The 19,854-nt window shown below is 35.9% G+C and overlaps 2 protein-coding genes across 4 annotated transcripts in view; one reads left to right on the top strand and one right to left on the bottom strand.

Annotated features, from left to right (window-relative positions):
* The window catches only part of LOC124377239 (serine/threonine-protein kinase D3-like), a 56,369-nt gene extending 52,642 nt beyond the window's left edge, over positions 1 to 3,727 (top strand). For all 3 annotated transcript variants that reach the window (XM_046836632.1, XM_046836633.1, XM_046836631.1), the window contains exon 19: positions 846 to 3,727. In XM_046836632.1, the coding sequence (XP_046692588.1) occupies positions 846 to 1,019 (174 nt within the window). In that variant the 3' untranslated portion in view covers positions 1,020 to 3,727. The remainder of the gene's footprint in view (positions 1 to 845) is intronic.
* A 6,344-nt stretch (positions 3,728 to 10,071) lies between these two features.
* Positions 10,072 to 19,488, bottom strand: ndufaf7 (NADH:ubiquinone oxidoreductase complex assembly factor 7). The gene is made up of 10 exons (XM_046836868.1): positions 19,179 to 19,488; positions 18,318 to 18,478; positions 17,958 to 18,038; positions 17,627 to 17,737; positions 16,256 to 16,469; positions 15,598 to 15,656; positions 13,626 to 13,739; positions 12,366 to 12,509; positions 11,887 to 12,060; positions 10,072 to 10,590 (listed from the first exon to the last, which is right to left on the bottom strand). The coding sequence occupies exons 1-10, from the start codon at positions 19,267 to 19,269 to the stop codon at positions 10,363 to 10,365; spliced, it is 1,377 nt and encodes a 458-aa protein (XP_046692824.1). The 5' UTR covers positions 19,270 to 19,488; the 3' UTR covers positions 10,072 to 10,362.
* Positions 19,489 to 19,854: the final 366 nt, after the last annotated feature.

Below are 19,854 nucleotides of genomic sequence, written 5' to 3'. Positions count from 1 at the left end.
GTTGTTGTTTCAGATGAAATGCAGTAGTAATACGATAAACTATTACCTACTCTAACAGTTCCATTTAAAACTGGAAAATCTTTAATTCATTATTAAATTATATATAATTTATTATAACTAAAACTGTTCACCAAAACTGCCAGACACAGGAACAGTTTCTTTCCCCAGGCAATCACCCTCATTAATAACTCACCTTAATTATATTCCCTGCTTCATATCATATCTATAAGTACTGCAGAACTGTCAGTCATCACATTATCCGTATATGTTACACACACTATGGCTGATATATAGTGTACAAAGTAACTCTTTATCATACCTGACGCACAATACTGTCATTTGCACTACCATGCACTCTCACACTTTATGTACATCACTGATCTGTCATAGAATCTGTATCCCTATTTAATACTCATACTGTCTCACATAGTCTGTTTTGTCTTGTATAGTCTGTTTTGTCTTGTATAGTCTGTTTTGTCTTGTATAATCCAAGCTAAATGTATAGTGTTATTTATGTCTGTACTTTGAGAGTCACTAACAGCTGGAACCAAATTCCTTGTGTGTGTCAACACACTTGGCCAATAAACCTGATTCAGATTCAGATTCTGATTCTAATTACATCTTTTCCATAAAGCAGCATTTACATACACCAGAAATGACTTTTTCCAAATTTTTCTGAATTAAGTGTGTTCGTTTTCTAACCATAAAAGTGTTTTCCAAATACAGTTTTTATGTCTGTAAGACAGACTTGTGGTTCGGGATAGTCAAATGTCTGAAATCCTTTCATTTGAAAGATTTGTAATAGATTGTGAGTGTAATGTACCACTGTATTGCACTTGTGACAGGACTACCAAACATGGTTGGACCTGCGGGAGTTTGAGACGCGGCGAGGTGAGCGCTACATCACCCACGAGAGCGACGATGCGCGCTGGGAGGAATACGCCGACGAAAGAAGCCTTCCATATCCCAAACACTTCATCATGGCTCCCAACTTAGAGGACATGGAAGAAGACCCCTAGAAGTCTGGATGACTTAGTACACTTGCTTCTAAACGTCAGAGTCGCTCTTTAAGAATTTTTGTATCGGTGATCTGCTCACTCAGCCAAACGAAGTGTCGAGACTGGCATTAAAAAGACGGCATGGTGTCAACGGTCTGCCTGATGAAGCACACTTAAGAGTGGACAGGCGGCGATTAGGAACGTAGCATCTGCGAAGAGTAACTCCGGATCTGCGCACAAGGGCACGGCGCACGCTTTCAGGTTGTTCTCTTTTCATAACATTCCAGAGACCTGGTCTTTTTGACATTCGCATCCTATTCAGTCTTTTCACTCACTGCCTTTTCAGCAATCCAGCATTTTGGAATGAATTGTTAACAACCAATTGCACTGCCATTCCTCTCACCTCAGGCAATTTGAAGATGTGGTGGGAACAAAACAAAAAAAAAAGAAAACGGTGGACGGTGGGAACGCCTTAGCCTCAATAATATTTTAATAAGTTTTTGTTTTGTTTTTTGCAGAAAAAGTGATTCTAAACTTGAACACGAAGCCTGTTTATGAATTTGGACTCTGGTGGAATGAATAGAATGTGAATAATGAAGGCATTGCAAATATTGAACCTCTTTTGTGAAAACTATGAGACCACAGAAATCTATCAACTTTTTGAGATCGAGTTAAAGATATGACTTCATGGATATCAAATTCCATCCCAAGTCTTTAAACTGAAATCAGTGTTTCTTATTGATACAAATGTGAACGTTTTTTTTGTGGATTAAGTTAGCTGATGTTTCCTGGGATACACTGTGTGACAAACGCAAGCTGGCATTTCAGAAAGAAAAGCTAACGTGATGCCAGATGATGAACCTGAGAATCAGCCGCTTTAAACACTATCGGTCTAAAATGGTATCAGATGGTGTGTGGACTAAAATGTCGTGAATACTGAGAACTTTTGGGACTTTTTAAATTCCTGTTTTTAAGTTTCATCTGTTTTTTTTTATGTTATTTCTAAAATGTTGCTAACGCTCACAGACTGAACTTTTTGCGCCTAACACTGTTCCTCACATCGGCCTCACTATGAAGTAAGTTGCTCAGAGATGCTCTGAAATGCTTGTAATTTTTTTTCTTTTCTTTTCTTTCATTTATTTAACTGAATAACTATTTGAAAATAGTTTTTTCATTTGAAGTTTAAAATAGTTAGCTATGACAGAAAGACACACCAGCTATCCTGGTAAGCTGTGTTTGGGCAATTTTAGTTTTTTTTTCCTAATTTCTAACTCAAGCATCTGAACAGAGGTTAAGCAGGACTTTCCCCCAGATTCTGCGTTACATTTTCTCAGTTTTTGAAATCATAATGATAAGTGGTAATTTAAACTGACCCTAAACATATTAAAATTTAAAATTTTTCTGTCAGAAAAATTAATTTGAGCCTGCAGGATGAATAAAAAACCTAAACTTCACAAGTACTGAAGCCATCAAAGGAGTGTTCTTGCATCATAAAAAGTAAGAGCCAATCAGGTTCCAGTATGCAAATACAGGTAAAGTAACACTGGTACATGATTTATGTCTGTGAATGTGGAATTTTATGACTGAAAAATGGCTGCTTCTGTACCTCTTTCTGGATTTTATTTTATTTTATTATTTTTTTTTTTTGTAAAAGACCAAAATTTATTATTTAATATTTTATAAAATTTTTGCCATCTCTGATGTTTGGAGTTTTGCCACACAAGCAAATGTCGATCACAAGAAAGAAACTGATGTGTTATAGCTTTTAAATAATTTAAGAGTGCTTAAAATAGATTGGCCATAAGTTGAAAATGTAAGTAGTTTGAAGGAATTGTGAACTGCCCCAAATGTAGTCAATCAGTTTGCTTTAAAACTTACTGGCTCAGTAATGGAAATTTACTTAAAATAAATGACAAACTATTAGACGAAAAAATCCCCAAAATAAATTAGAAATTCAATTCTACCTTCAAACTGAGCCAAACCTACTATAATCATTTATTTGTGAAGACACCATGTACTTTAAATTTAGAAAGAAATCTGGAAGGTGCTAAAATCTGTAGCAAATCTGTCACAGAGAGTAACAATGCAGCATAGTTGATGGTTACTTGAGGATGTCGACAGAGAGTTTGTACAGTCCAGAGTTTATATAATTTATCGTAATTTTTAAAAAATCATGTTAGCAAAATGAGCATAGCCCTAATAAAGCAAAACATCAAATCCAAACCATGCAACTTATAATTTCAGCCTTTTTCTTAAACCATTTGTTTGTTTGTTTGTTTTTTTACTCAAAATGAGTGCTTTAAGTTTCATGGGAGTTTCATACACAAAATCAACACTGTTGTGGTTGTCTTTCTGTATTGATAACCGTTTAATTCAGTGTGTCCAGTGTGTAGTAAATTTGCTCTTTTTTACTGTTGTCACATATTTCTAAACTGGGAGCCATTGCAGATTGTATCACAGATAAGTATGCCTTTGATAATTCATTAGGGGAAAAAAAAAAAAAGGTTTGGGAGAATCCTATATTTTCGTATGTTAAGCCTATGTGATTATGCTGGAGAGAGATAAAGTATGGATTGAATGAAGGCCGCCAAATTTCTACTGCATGTAACAGTAATGACGTGATCCTGAGAATCTTTTGTTGGTCCATGTTGCCACTGGACTGGCAGCAGTCATTGTTTTGTAATATTTTTTAATATTCACATATCTAATAAAATCTTTCTTCTGTACAACTTCTGTCAAGTGTGAACTGTTAACTATTAAGAGGAACATTTAGTAGAATGGCAGTAAATGCGGAAGTAGATCCTTACACAGTAAAAACACGCTGCATCACACACTAGTAGAAAAAAATCACAGTATTAGACAATAATAGCAAACACTGTGGAATGGGATGTTCAAAAACCACAGGGTCAGGTGTCCACAAACTTTTGTACATATAGTGTAACTGTTGTATCATTTTGATTTAGCTAACCCCTACCTCTGTCTCTAGCCATCACTTCCTCATTTTAATTTGATTACATATATTTGAAGGTGTGTGAGTTGTTTTGTGCAGTGAGATCATAGCCACTGTTTTTAAAACGATCACTGTGATAAAAGTTTCCTCAAGCAAGAGGTCCAGGATTACTGAATCTCTCGTCTTTACTAAGCAGTGCATGAGCTGGACTTCTAGAAGGTTTTATCTCGCTTGTTTTTCAAACAAAATGAGGAAACAGCAATAACTTAATTAAATGAAATTAATTATAATATGAATAAATAATTAATCATTTTTTTCCAGGTAATAATACACCCGTGTTCCTTGTGATACAAATGCACACAATGCAAATCGACTCAGATGATTGACCTGTACGTGGAAAGTGGTATGAATCACTGACACTGGAGACTCCTTCACTTCATGCCACTGTCGTTAATGTTAAAGTTTTTGGATTAGCTGTTGCTATGGAAACAATAACGTTAGGACGTGTAGATGCGAAGTTTTCAGTGTTGCTTGGAGGTGATTCTTTTTGGGTGGATTTAGACAGTAAAATTTGGCCCAAAACCCAGTTTTAGAAAAACACTGCGATAATTTCAGCAGCTAAGTAGTTAGCTTAGCTTTTAAACTAATTGAGGTTAGCTAACATGTTAGCCATGTATTAAGGTTGTTCATAATTTAGCCAATATGTACAATTCTAATACTGAGTAAAGTATCAGGACAGCTTTTGTGTTAATTTAAAATCCTAAGCACTCGGAAGCTAGTTAGCTGTAGGATATCTATTATGAAATGATTAGATTGTAATAAATTGGAAATAAAATTATGTATAAATAGTATATAAAGTATAATAAAAAGAAAATCCATATTCAGATAAGATTATTTTTATTAGAATATTTCATGGTGTGTTATCATTTGGACAAGTTGACATGCTTTTCGTGCACGCCAGCAAACAAAGTGTGTCAGTGTGTACAGTATATTTAATAGTTATTTCAGCCATACAGCTTTTAATCAGTATAAACTGTAATGAACATCAAACTAAACCATTATTCTTATTTTACATTTTATCCATTCAAAATTATATTTCAAGTATCACATTCCGGTTTGGAAAGGACCAACACAGTCTCACAGCATATCTTGATATAATCACAAACTTTAATCTATTGGTTCGTGTTCATGGACGCGAATTTATATTTTTTTTTTGTGTCACTCACTCCGACTGCCTGCGTCTGGCTCCATCCCCATAACAATGTAGGCAGAGGATCATGGGTAATGCTGACAGAAATGCCAGTGGTATTCTTTTTTCCCCTGTTTTTAATCAAAGAATACGGCAGGCAATATATGGTTAGTTTAAGGGTCGGGATAAGGATAAGGATAAAGGAAATTTGTGTCTATGAACATGAATCATTAAATTTTGAAACAGCTGTCTATTAATGGTCCTACTTGAAAAAATATGAAAATTGAAGCAGTATTGCAAAGGGATGTTCTCATTACTGATTCACCAATCTTTCCTGCTCTGGTCTTTTGACCACTGATTGTACCTGGTAGTGATTATTCGATTTTCTCCCTTATATGTTGTTTGCACTTCGTCTAAGGGTGTACTTAATTTACGATTTTGATTTTACTAAATAAAATTTGCATAGCATCTGTTTCTACTTGCCTGCTGTGACAGACTGGAGAGTCATATTTTAAAATCTGTTGTATATTTTGAAAAGAAAATTATCGTAATATCATAACCTATAATAAATGCCTAGATCAATATTTTTGTCTCAGCACATAAGCATTGTTGACGCATTAACACAGTGAGGTGCTGACAGTGTCAGTCTGACTAAAACAGTCCAATATGGCTGCAGCTGTACTCTTTTAAAGCAAAATCAACTCGCAGTAAATGGGAAAGCTCGGATCTGTGGTCACATTGTGCTGCACCCAGTGGGCTTCATGGTACATGAACAAAGAGGACAGCGGGTGGAAAACCGATCTACTAAATACTGTCTGCTCACACTAAGTATGAGTATGAACAAGTGTGTCAGGTAAAGGCTGATTTCATTTCAGGGCTCCAGATTCATTCTATTTAGTCTCAAAAGAAGGAAATACAATACGGAGAGGTTTATAGAGACGTGCATGTATTTATTGTGGGATGGTTATCGTGTGTTGGTGTATTTTTGTATTGAGGGCTTTTTTTGTAACCATATCTTTTAATTGCTGCTGATGCTTGGAGCCACGTGTGTGCTACTCCTGTCAGAATAGAATCCAACATGTAGCTTGTGTGTGTGTGTGTGTGTGTGTGTGTGTGTGTGTGTATACTCCCCTTCTCAACTCGAGCTAAATGACTACCAGATGTGGTGGCTCCATGAAGCCTCATTAAGGCAGAGAGAGAGAGAGAGAGAGAGAGAGAGAGAGATGGAGACTCCTTCATCTCTCATCCAGAGTGACTCTGGATCTGATAATGTGACCAGGCAAAAAGCTCATTGCCTTGGCTGATTAAACATATAGCAAAATGTCACTACTTTTCACAGATTAAAGCTAAGATTTAATACTGTTTCTGTTTTACACTGTAAAGTATAGTATAGTCTAATATAGTCTAGTCTAGTCTAGTATAGTCTAGTATAGTATAGTATAGTATAGTATAATATAGTCTTATCTAGTCTAGTCTAATCTAGTATAGTATAGTATAATATAGTATAGTATAGTATAGTATAATATAGTCTAGTCTAGTATAGTATAATATAGTATAGTATAGTATAATACAGTCTAGTCTAGTGTAGTCTAGTATAGTATAGTATAATATAGTCTAGTCTAGTATATTATAATATAGTAAAGTATAGTATAGTATAATTTAGTCTAGTATAGTATAGTATAATATAGTCTAGTATAGTATAGTATAGTATAATATAGTCTAGTCTAGTATAGTATAGTATAATATAGTTTAGTCTAGTATAGTATAATATAGTTTAGTATAGTATAATATAGTCCAGTCTAGTCTAGTATATTATAATATAGTAAAGTATAGTAGAGTATAGTATAATATAGTCTAGTCTAGTCTAGTATAATATAGTCTAGTTTAGTATAGTAGAGTATAGTATAATATAGTATAGTATAGTATAGTATAGTATAATAGTCTAGTATATTATAATATAGTATAGTAGAGTATAGTATAGTATAATCTAGTCTAGTCTACTCTAGTATATTATAATATAGTAAAGTATAGTATAGTATAATATAGTCTAGTCTAGTAGAGTATAGTAGAGTATTTACTTTGTACATGGAGTAATACATTGTATTTAAGTATTGATTTTTTTGTACATGTATATAAATATTTATAATGTTATATTTAGTATGATATTCAGTGTTTTAGCTAAAATATAGTCAAACATGAGTTTTTTTTATTCTTTTTATAACTATCTATACGCTTACGTTATAACAAACCAACGCTGACATAAATCTTACAGTATTTTCTATTCATTTTCACAATGTTCTCGAATTTGAAAAAAAACATCCAAATGTGTAGTGTTACACCATGGAATTGTGAACTTTTGATTCTTATTGTTTTACACACCACTATTTTCTTTATTTTCTGCCTTTTCATGCAATGTGAAGCACATAATAACAACCTGGTCTTTCTGAAACCATATAGTGTTTTTCAACTTGTGGTAAAACATTTAATGCCATGTTGGTGTATTTTTCTCTTGATGTAGTCTTCTGACATATGGAACGTTTTTAATCTGGCTTTCCTTCACGATAAAAAGCCTTGGTGTGTGTGTGTGTGTGTGTGTGTGTGTGTGTGTGTGTGTGTGTGTGTGTGTGTGTGTGTGTGTGTGTGTGTGTGTGTTTTCGTTATTCACTGCCAGCTCTTATTTCTCTGGTAACCTGACCAGCCTTTAAAATATTTTACTTGAACACAGCTGTTTTGTCCTTTTTTATATATTAGACATAGTGGTTTTATTTTCTTCGTTAAAACTTATATTCATTTGCTAAAAGCAGCACATAATGCATGACATGACAACGGAGTTAATAATTTTAGGTAAACAGACTCGTTACAACCAAGTCATAATCAAATTGGACTGTGAGCTTTATGCTGATGGGCATGATGTTTCTCAATATTCTTAGCAAAGAAAAAATAAAGTTCACTTTCCGTAGGACCACAATGGCCTGTTAAGAATTGAAAGGTTGCCTGGTTGGATAAATCACAGTTCTTTCCCTCATGGCTCAAGTATTCCATTTGGATTGATATATGTATATATGAGGTGGTATCAAAAAGTTTCGAGTAATTGACCACGTGCTTTGCCACGTTTGAGATTTCATCATGGGCAGCGAGCTAAAACAATAAGCATATATGAAATTCAGCGTGAAACTCACTGGAAGACAACAAGAGATCAGGAAGACTTTCAACAAACTCAACCCCTGAAAATGTCGAAACCACCTCGTGTATATTTGGACTGGGCGATTTTATTTTTTCCCCAATTAATTTGAATTTACGTTTGACCATTTTATTTTCTCTTAAATCAAGGTATAGCGATTTTTAATTAAAAAGTTGACACACAAATCAAATCAGATACAGTGTCATTGCACCAATGGCAGAATAATTAAGAGACAATATTGTCCGATCACGTGATGGCGCGTCTGATTAACCGCGTTTTCAAAAAACCGGTTCACCAGTTCTTTTACGTCCTTACGTCATGCATATGCAAATATACACACTAAACACATTTAAATAAAGTCATGTATATTGCATGAGGGCATATATTAAAACATTTCCATTTAATATAAATTCTACTTGTGAAAGTGTCATGATTTACTCTAATAATAGTACATTTATTCCTTCCTTTTAAACAATCAGCTTTTAAGGAAAAACAAGGAATCACATTTTTGTGCAGCATCCATGATTATGATCATACAAACATAAATAAATACAATAGACAGACATTTATCTCATTATAAAAGCAATTTAATACTTTAAAAATGCTTCTTTCGCTCGTTTCATAAACTGCAATATAGCCGACCCAAACAGATCCTTTTACAGCGATCAGAAAGTAAGTCATAAACATATTTCCACTTTCTGGTGTTTATTAATTTACTTTAAAATATATAATCCATTTCGTCCCGCTGAAATTACACGCATGCTCAGTATCGTTGTTATATGTCGGACGTGTCGGTTTTTGATTCTGTGTACTGGAGATTAAAAAACTAGCAACCAGTATATGAATCGAGTCTCGAGAACCGCGGTACCAGCATGTGTACTGTTTGGTTAGCCGCACATGCTCCGTGTTAACAGCTCATGATCGTTCTCAGTATGTCGGACATGTCCGAAAGAAACGGTTCTTGAAACAGAACCAGTTCAAATGAACGATTTGTTCACGAACCGGACATCACTACTGCGTGTGTGTGCGTGTGAGACTGAGGATTATGTGTTCATTATTTTCTGATGCTCATTTCTAAATTTCTTTGACTAACCCGTAACGCTGTTGCCAAGAAAAATAAAAAAGCACGAGTTTTGGAAACCTGTCTGTGCTTATATGATTTCTGTTGCAACTGGAGTTAGCGCGCTCTCCCTTCACCCAGACTCAACGCGTTACAACGGCTTGTATCTAAACAGTAGCCTACCAAGAAATTCATTGTTCACTGTCTTCCTCCTTCCTTTCAGAACTATTTCTCTCGGGAGTTTATCTTTTGGTATCGTCGTGCGTTTAAAAATCAACACCGGTGAAATTTTTACCCAGGAAAAATCTATAAATTAGCTGCTTCGTTGTTTAAGCTGCGGGGTTTAAAATGTGGAAAAAAAGTAGCGGCTTATAGTACGAAAAATACGGTGTGTATATATATATATATATATATATCGATCCATCTATCTATTTATAAAACACAAACTGAACTGCATGATTTGCACAACAATTCAGTGTTTAGTGATGTAGACCTCTATAAAACATGACTTCTTTTAGTAAAATTGATCTGCAGCAAAATTTGATTCTATCATGAAGGCATAGTCTAATGCTGGCATCAACAAAGTGCTTCAACCGACACAGTGTGCAGCGAACAAACCAAGACACTACGTAGCAACTTTGAAAATTGTAAAACATCCCGTAGATAGAAGGGTATTAAATGATCTATAAATGGTGATGGCGCTGTGTATTTTTATTTTATACATTCCACATTTGAGTAGACTTTTGTGTCGTCAATGCAAGTCTGTTAAGTGCTCAGTTATTTGGTCCAAGCTTCTCCATTCTCTTTCATGGTGGATGATGGTAAAGTGTGTTTCACACCTGTATTGTTTAGCAAATATAATTCATCATCTAACTCTTCTTGTACTGTCTTGCACATTTTTCTCCTGACAAACACACAAGAATAGTACAGATGTCTGCTGTGCAGTGCATTACAGTGAAAAAGTGATTTATTTTGAGTCGACTATCAGTTCAGGCCGAGCTCAGTGAATCCAGCAACAGGAAGCGGAGCCGTGCCCTTCCCCCTTCTCTTCAGCATGACGAGTTCCTCCTCCTTCTTTTGAGCCAGGCGACTAGGATGCAACAGCGAAAAGAACTGGAACCTGTGGCCCATCTTGCCTGGGTCAGTCAGCATGCTGTAGCCATGCACAAGCTGAGCTCGGGTGGAGGAGTCATTACAGCTTCTCAGCAGGACCTGTGTCAAACCAGTGTCAAACAGTGGTCAGAATTTTATGATACAGAAAAATCGACACAAACAGATCATGCACCGTATTTGTGGGTAGAAAAATGTTCACAGAAATCTGCTCACCTAAACCAGAATCTAGGATCTAAAAAGCACAAAAGATTTTTATTGTAAATGATTTTTGGAAAATATGAAACAACAGTGCATTCCATTTCCAAGAGGAACATGCTGACGTCACTCTAACGAATGAGAGTTCGTGATGGATAATCATAGATAGGCATCAATCAGCTACTGAAATTAAATAAAGGATTTTTGTAAAGGAAATTTGAACAGTAGACTTTGGGAAGGATATTAAAACACTATATGAACAAAAGTATTGGGATACCTGCCTTTTCCAACCATATGTGGTTCCTCACAAAACTGCTACCACAAAGTTGGAGGCACAGGCCGTATACAATGCCTTTAAATGTGGTAGTATTACAATTTCCATCATCTGAACTAGCAGACCTAAACCTGTACCAGCATGACAATGCCCCTGTGCACAAACCCACCTCCATGAAGATATGCTTAACATGCATTGGAGTAAAATCTTAATTGGACTCCTATAGAGTTCTGATCTCAACCCTATTGAACATCTTTGGGATGAATGTGAAGGCTGACTGCACTCCAGGCCTCCTCACCTCACCTACATCACTACCTGACTTTACTAACATCCTTGTGGCTGAATAAAAAAAATCTCCATAGCCACACTTAAAAATCTAGTAGAGCATCTTCTCAGAGAAGTGGAAGTTATTATAACAGCAAATAGGGACTGAATGTGGAATGGGATGTTAAAAAAAAAAAAGCACAAATTGAGTCAGTTGTCCACAAACTTTTGGTTATACAGTGTATGCTTTAAGTCAGAATGATGCAGAATATGAAAAACAGCAGTCTAAGCATCATTTTGAAATTCTAAAATCATTAGAAAATGTAAAATTAGGCTCTACATTAATGACAACGATAAAATTTTTTTTTTTTTGTGATTTTTAGCTCCGTCTGCGCAAATCTATTAATATTAACATGCATTTGAACTGAAAAGCTCCTGATTTGATATTGATATTATAATAGAGTCATTCATTTGGCCTGTATTTAATATATTTTAGCAGCTGTACTGTTGAAAAACTGTATGAATGACAGTAATCAGGTGATCCAGCACAGCTCAAATAACCGGTCTGATAGTTTACACTGGTGATTATGTATTACCGTCAGTGTAAAGCATTAATTCGTGCATCAAACATTATGGAGTGTGTCGGGTGTGTGATTAGTGACCTGCAGGCGTGTGTCGATGCCCATGTTTTTGAGAAATGCTCTCTGTGTGATGGGTCCGAAGCAGACCACCGCGTCTCCAGCCATCTTCCTGAGATAACTAAAATCAACATCTGCAGTCAGGTCTGCGCTGCCTGGTGCCTCCAACACATCATGGAGTTTGTGTCTTCTAAAACCCTTAAAAGGAATAACAGTCTTAGTGATTGTCTATGGAGAATTTGTTATCAGGAGTGTTTGTGGATAGATCATATCATATTGTATATATTTTGTGTTATCTCTACACAGTGTGAGGAAGACGAGGCTGAACTTAAATCTGCAAGTTATTCTGTATACACATTTGTAATAACTGTAAACTTGAAGCTGAATTACTCTTATAGATACATACTGTATGTGGCCTTCGTTCGCTAGTTTGAAAGGCAGATGGAGTAAATTAGGCTCATCGACACAAGGCTGACTAAACTATTCATTAGCAGGAAGCTCACTCTGAATGTGTCTGTCTTTGTTCCATTGTGGCCGTAGTCTGCGATCAGTGCTGCACCCCCGTCCTCAGAGACCCGACTAGCCAACGTCTGGACAATGACTCCGCCTTCTGCACAAACCTCGACGTGCTGCCGCTGCTCATCCGCCTGTGCAATGATATACATATGTGATATGAAGACAACATGAAAGGGGGAGCTCATAAAAAACAACCTGTAAGGACATTAAAAGACAGGAATCGCTGGTATTAAAAGCCTTAATCTTGTGCAATAACATCGAATGAGATTAATGTAATAGTGATAGTACGCAACAGTAAATCTGAGTGAATGTTTATATTTTCCAAACGTACTGCAATGTGACTTGAATACAGCAGGTGATCAGAAATTATTATCTTATTAAGAAATGTTAAAATCCTTCATCTTTATATTAGATTTAGAGTCTGAGTGCAATCTAGATACATGGCAACTCCCGAAATGGAAGCATGTTGTACACACCCATATTTTACAGCATACATATTATATTCCTGACAATGATATCTTTACACTGCCACGCCTTTATAGATGTCAACAAGGCATGCAAGCTAGCTAGCTAAAATCCTCCTTTACTGGCTAGCTTCTTGATTAGCAACAAAAGTTCTCAATATTGAAAAAACAATTCATTTCGTTTAATTTAGAGCTTTTTTCAATCTGTTATGTCATTAGACAAGAAAATACCAAATATACCAAGTATATGGTTCTCCTCAATTAAAACTTGGAATGAAAAGAACCGAGACCAAATTCCATATTCAAACAGCACCAGCACTGCATGAGGTCAGATTTGGCATGAAGGCTCCTGTTATTAAACTATTCGGCATGACTTTAAAGCAGGCATGCACACATGATGTAAACCTCTGGCAGTCTACACATACACCACCAACTCGAGCACTTCTCTCATCTATGATTCAAATGAGTGCCTCAAATAGAAACCAGATGTTGCAGAGTCTGATTCCATGAGGAAATATCTATATTCTTAAAAAGATTTTAGCATAACTGACAGGCTGGTGCTCTGCACTGCCTCTTTTTTCTTTATTTTTTGCCTTTTGCTCATTAGTGATGATCGGGCAACATCTGTAGAAGTGCTGTAAAAAGGGAAGTGTGCAGATAATCAGAAGGTGTGAAAAATAAAAGATTTGGTCATTGATGTGGCATAAAGCCTTCAAAATGAAAAGTTTTGTCCCACAAAGTACATTAACTATAAATGAGCTTTTGAAGTTTTTGCCTACTTACTTGTATGAGTGTCGTAGATGCGAGAGTGGGAGCAGGAAACACCACCAACCTGAGCTTATCAGTTTTCTCAGGATCGATATCAACCATGACCTCTCTCCAACCCTTCTCCGTTTTCTTTATGAATTAAAAGCACATGAATGACACCAACTTCAGTATAAGACAAAGAGTTACAGTACATAAACCTATTAGCAGAATCATCTGCCAAACCGATTGATTTACTTGTTTTAATTAGATTCCAAAACAATTGGAACGCTGAGTAAAAACCCATAGAAAACATATAAAAATGTTTCAACTGAGAAAATTTACTATATTAAGAAAAGAAAAACATCATGGCTTTGAAATCGATTGATTTATGGATTTAAGAAGATTAAGAAGATTTTGAATAAATATAGATATTTTTATTTTTTTGGCTTAGTGTTGCATAGCCATAGTGTTGCACAGTCATGAAGTATTTGTACCCGCTTCCTCTAATTCAGTAAATGTTTCACCAATTTGCATTTGATCAGAGTATTTGTTTATTTTCGGAAAAACTTCGACGTCACTGCATTTTAACGTGTAATATCTTACTTTTTATTCCACAACATTCCAGAAAAAACGTGTCGATCCTCGATACTTTGTAGCGATAAATGAAAAGCCGTGGTGAGACCTGAAGCGTTGGTTCGGGAGAGTGTTTGTGGAGTAAGTGTTCATTCACTGTATGTCAATAACTATAGAAACTCACCCTCATTAAAAAGGTCGTATCAATTATTCAAATATAATTCTCGTAGGTCAGTACTATTACGTTTTGATGCTTAAGTCTATTTACAATCGAATACTTTTGCACTTTGACTCAAGTAGGAGGGCAACAGTAGTTACTTTGAGTCATTTTAAGTACAGGAATATGATGTACAAGGAAGTAATGGGAGCTTTGTGTCCACACAATTTAAAGCCAAATTATTTATGATTTATATGCCTATGTTAGTGTTTTTGCTTAATCTACACAATGATCATAACTCACAACCAACATCATCATAATCCTCATCAGTCGGCTGCAAATATTTGTGGTTTGCAGGCGTCAACAATCTTCTTCCGTTCTGTTCTGTTTCTTGCTGCTGTTCTCATTTCGTCAACTGTTGGTGGTATCTCACTGTTGATCAATTTGCCTATGTACTGCGGGTAGAGAAGCTTTGGTTTACCACGCTTTCTTCGCCGGTGTCTTTCAAATGGTTGATGGAGAAAGTACTTGTTGATCAGCTCGAACTCTGGTTTGCGTAGACAATGACCGACATATCTAAGTTGCCTCAGTTGTATCTGGAGGTCTAGCGGATTGTCTGGCCGGATTTTTCAAAGAACCAAATCCGCTACCGTTGGTGCAGCCGGTTCAAATCCAGGGCTAATCACCCGAATTTTTGTTAAAAACCCTCAATGATTTTAAAATCAACAAAAGAAGCACCCATTCCGGGCAACAAAAACTTTTCGTTTTCGTTTGGTCGCTGCTTGAAATCTCACCAGAGATCTCAGTCTATGACAGGGCATGCAAATGCTCTCGGTAATGCAACGGTCATTCGAAGACAAAAACAACAACATCAACATCTACGAAACACAAACCCGAAGGCCCCGTTTTCACTAAGGTCAGCCACAATAATATCAACTTACAACGTTCGAACACTCAAGAAGATTGGCAAACTACATCAGCTAATTCATTGGTGTATCGAAAACGGAATAGAAATCGTTGCCATACAAAAACATCGGTGGCAAACTAATCAACAATTCGACACACACATGGAGACGCTCGAAGACGGAAACACCTGCGTTTTGACTATTCCTCAGCAACATCAGAGGGTCAAGGTGGAATAGGCATCCTAATGAACACTAGACTTTCGAAGAGTCTCAGCTCTACCAACATATCACATTGAAACACTGCAACTATATGGTGTCTTTTGTTCTTTAAATTACATTCTGTCAAACATGCCTGTCTTCAAATGTTGCTTACCTGAAATTTGTGAATGGGCAGAGCATCGAAAAACTCATGAGCCAAGAATATACTAAATCCTGTCGGATAACAATAATAAAAAAAAAACACAATGTGAACTTTGTAGCTTACTTTTTCCAACCATACACCACTTACACTATGTATTAATTCATTTCTATGCATTTTATTTGCACAAACAAGCAACTTTTGTTTTTGCTCTTTAAGTATTTCACAAGATATAAAAGTGTTAAACAACAGCCACAGATTCTTCTGTATATCTTACCTCATTTCTATAACTGATTATCCTTTCAAACATTACCTTAGATTGAGGGAAAAAAATATTTTGTCCAAATATAATGAAAGTCTAAGGGCAGTTTCTGCCATTCAATTACAAATCAGTAAGAAGTTTTTAGGTAATGTATGCATAAATGCACCACAAATTCTCAAAAATCTTATTATAAAGACACTATACAGTTTATCAAATCCCTATTTTTTTTTTTTGCAAGAAAAAATACAAATAATACAGTTTGCTGAGTCTCCTAAACTGCATATAATGCATTTCTATTTTCAGTTACTTTGTCATTATAGTGGACATCTGATCATCTCTCTCACTCACTTCAGATGAAGTACATAAATAAAAAACATACACTTTAATATTAATCCATGAACTTGCACATACCTCTGGGAACGTCATCTATTCTGTGGTACCATGAGACAGGGAGGCCGGTGTGGGTGGTGCCAGTGCGGTACACACACTCATCATCACTTACACACACCTGAGTGTTTTCTCCTGCCAGACAGTGAGCCTGGACTTCGCTCAGCTTTGGGCTCACCTCCACCAGGTGAACAGACACCGACGCTCCACACAGAGTTGACTGCAACTGACTGAAGACCTGCAGCCCACACACACATATGCAGTGTATTGGAAAAAATACTGTTAATAATTAAAAGAAACACATCACATGATTATGCACATGAGAGGATATACTTTAGAACCAAAATAATGCAATTAACAACCATTGTATGGTCTCTGGTTTACTCCTGACAGGAACCAGTGTTCCTCTGTTTCTCTGAAGTACAGTATGTTAAACAAACTGTTCAAATAAGATATTCAGTCTAAATACAATAGGACGATGTGGTGTTGTATTATAAAGCATCAGGGTATACAGTAATCACATCAAATCTGCTTTCTCGTAGCTTGGACAATGTTTAAAAAAAAAAAAAAGTCTTAAGACTCCTTGTCACAGGCACTTCATTCATTTGTGGGTTTGAGCAAAGCAGCAGCCATTTTTAATGAACACTGCAGATATTTCATCAGTTCTGTGTCAAAGGCTGGTGCTGAAGAACTTCTGCCACAAAAGCCTGGCCTGTGCTCTACAACAAATGAAGCGGGACTGCTTTGGGTTTACGGTAAGGAAATTGGGTATTTACTGTATTTCACTCAATCTATTCATTTATCTCAAGTCTTATATATATATATATTATATAAAATATATATATATATATATATATTTTTTATTTTATTATGGGAATAATGTGGCAAAGAACAAAAAAACCTCAAACATATACATGGGGAGCAAAACCAGCAAATTGCTCAAGAGTGCCCTCTACTGTTCTACCAAGACTTGAGACTCCTGAGAATAGAAAAAAGCAATAAGAAAAAAGCTAATAGAAATGAAAAGGTTCGACTCAAACATGTACCATTTTCTTTTTACTGCAGTTAACTATGAGTGATTTGTTAAAAAAAAAATAACACTCTGGGAAAGGGTAGCTCAGTGCATAAAATTATATTATCCAGGTATTAGTTGTATTGATCACCCAGTGTTCCTGGGGTAAAACTGGGCATCTTGCACAACTCTGGCCAGGAGTAATCACTTACTTATAAAGCACAAATGAGCCTCACTTCATCATTTTCTATAGACACCAGTGTGGGCTTTGGAGGAACTTACAGGCTTGGCTTAAGTTTAGGGATTAATTAAAACTCATTTTTCTATGACTTTATAATTATTAAGTTACATAGAGATGGCTGAAGAGCTCGCAGTGTTTTTACCCTCAGGATGTCACTGGTCAAGGAGCCTCGGCCTGGTCCGAGTTCTACAAGCTGAAAATGTTTGGGTTTTCCTGCAGCCATCCACTCGCTTACACACCAGATACCAAGCAACTACAGGGAGAGGGAGACACAAGGGAACAATATTATTTGGAAAGATTTATTTGCTTCAAACATATAAATACAAAAATGATTTTGTTATATATAATAATATGACATTATTTAACAAAGTCCAATAAAGCAATATTATTTTAATACTCAAAGCCTGACTACATTGATGGTAAAACTCTACAAACTAACAGCTGAGCAAGACTGGAGAAAGTAAATCACAAACCTCTCCAAAAATCTGACTTATTTCTGGCGATGTGATGAAATCTCCATCAGCTCCCAGCATGTCATTCTTCACATAATATCCCTATAAAAAATGGGTATTATGTTATGTTTGTTAAAGAAAATAAATAAACAGGTGGTGTGATGCTTCAACTACATCATGCACTAATGTCTTTTAATTATTTTTTAACTAAAAAAACACCTCACGAAGTCTCAGATTTCTATCAGCTTTTTCTTTCTTATAGGCAAGATTTACCGTCTGACCAAATTAAAAGTGCTGCAGCACAAAACTGCAGCAGAATTCTGTAAAAGACGCAGAAATGACACATAATAAACAGTAAACACAATGATGTGAGACAGATACCGAGACTGGGTTAGTGAGGACTTCACGCATGTACTCAGCCACCGGGATGGGACCTATAGCTGTAATTTTGGACACCAGGTGCTTCAGCATGGAGGGATTAGGAGCCTGTTTCTCCGACGCAGAGCTGGAACAGCTTCGGCTCAGGATCCCGGTCCATTGGGCTGGAACATATAAAATCTTAAAGTAAATAGTAAGTCGCACGCAAACTCAAAAATTCTAATGTAACAGATTAAGAGCAGGAGCTATAGAGGACTGTGCACTTATTGCAGGTTGTAAATGGAAAACAAGGATCAGTAGATGTCAGTTTGGTCGATTAATCGGCCCCAATAGTTGATTGCTGGAATAAACTTTCTTTCAGCTTCTCCAGTTAGGGGTTACCAGAGTAGCTGGGGTTAGTTCACTGACCGGGGATCGAACCCATGCCGCAGTGATGAGAGCGCCGCATCCTAACCACTAGACCACCAGGGGACCAATTGATTAGTTTTTCCGGGTCGAGTTATACAGTACGAGAGCGGCCTCTAGAGGCGAATCACTGACACCACATGTTTATTTGTTTTTTTTTATGAATTTTCGATGCAACTGTTTGCATTTATTTGGAGTTTTTTTTTTTTTTTATATTTATTAGAATAATTAGTATATTCATATTTAATTGCACGTTTGCACATTTTTGTGATTCAATATTCTTTTTTTAAATAAAGTTCAGTACTGTTTTTAAATGAAGTGTTTTTCCGTCCAATATCCATTTGAAAAACTATCGTTTGATTAATCGGTTATCGGCAAGTACGATCCAGCCAACTATCGGTATCGGTATAATCCACTATCGGTCGACCCTTAATAATGAGTATGAGACCCCCCCCTTACCATTCATTGTTGGGTCAAATAATCGTACTGATGTCCTAGTAATGTTGATCATCTTCTGAATTGTCCCCATTTCTTTGGTGAACAGGTTCATCCTACAGTATCACTGATTAATGTACACTACCGTTGAACAGTCTCAGACTACACCGTTTTGATCTATTAAAACTGATTATTCTGGCATTGTTTCACAGAAATAAACATTTAAATAATGATAATAAACATAAATAACCTTCATTTAACCTTATTATTATTATTTAACCTGTACATCTCATTGCAAAGTTATGTTCATATCAGCATGTAGCGGGGTGTCAAAATCCTCTAACACGCATGCGCACCTCGTTAAACCTGATTGGTCTTTAGGTTATACAATCCCTTGCGCTTATTGGATAATTTACTTTTTGACCCGCGTCATAAAAAAATCCTAGTAACCAAAAATAAATATTTAGACTTGTTTGTTTAATAACACTTTTAAAAACATAAAATAAAACATAAAAACATGAAATGATTTAAATTACAGTTAATAATAATTTTATATTTGTTTATATTTGTTTTTAAAGCTACTTAATAATGCGCTATAACTTTCAGTCTTTTAGGACCTGAACCTTCGCAAGGCTGTGCTCCAAAGTATCATTACTTTCTATTCAAGTGCACTATCTACGGTGTTTAATAGGACTATTTC

Source organism: Silurus meridionalis, chromosome 23 (assembly GCF_014805685.1).
Source record: "Silurus meridionalis isolate SWU-2019-XX chromosome 23, ASM1480568v1, whole genome shotgun sequence".
Lineage (NCBI taxonomy): Eukaryota > Metazoa > Chordata > Actinopteri > Siluriformes > Siluridae > Silurus > Silurus meridionalis.
The sequence above is the reverse complement of the archived record's forward strand: the minus strand, read 5'-3'. Positions and strand labels throughout refer to the sequence as shown.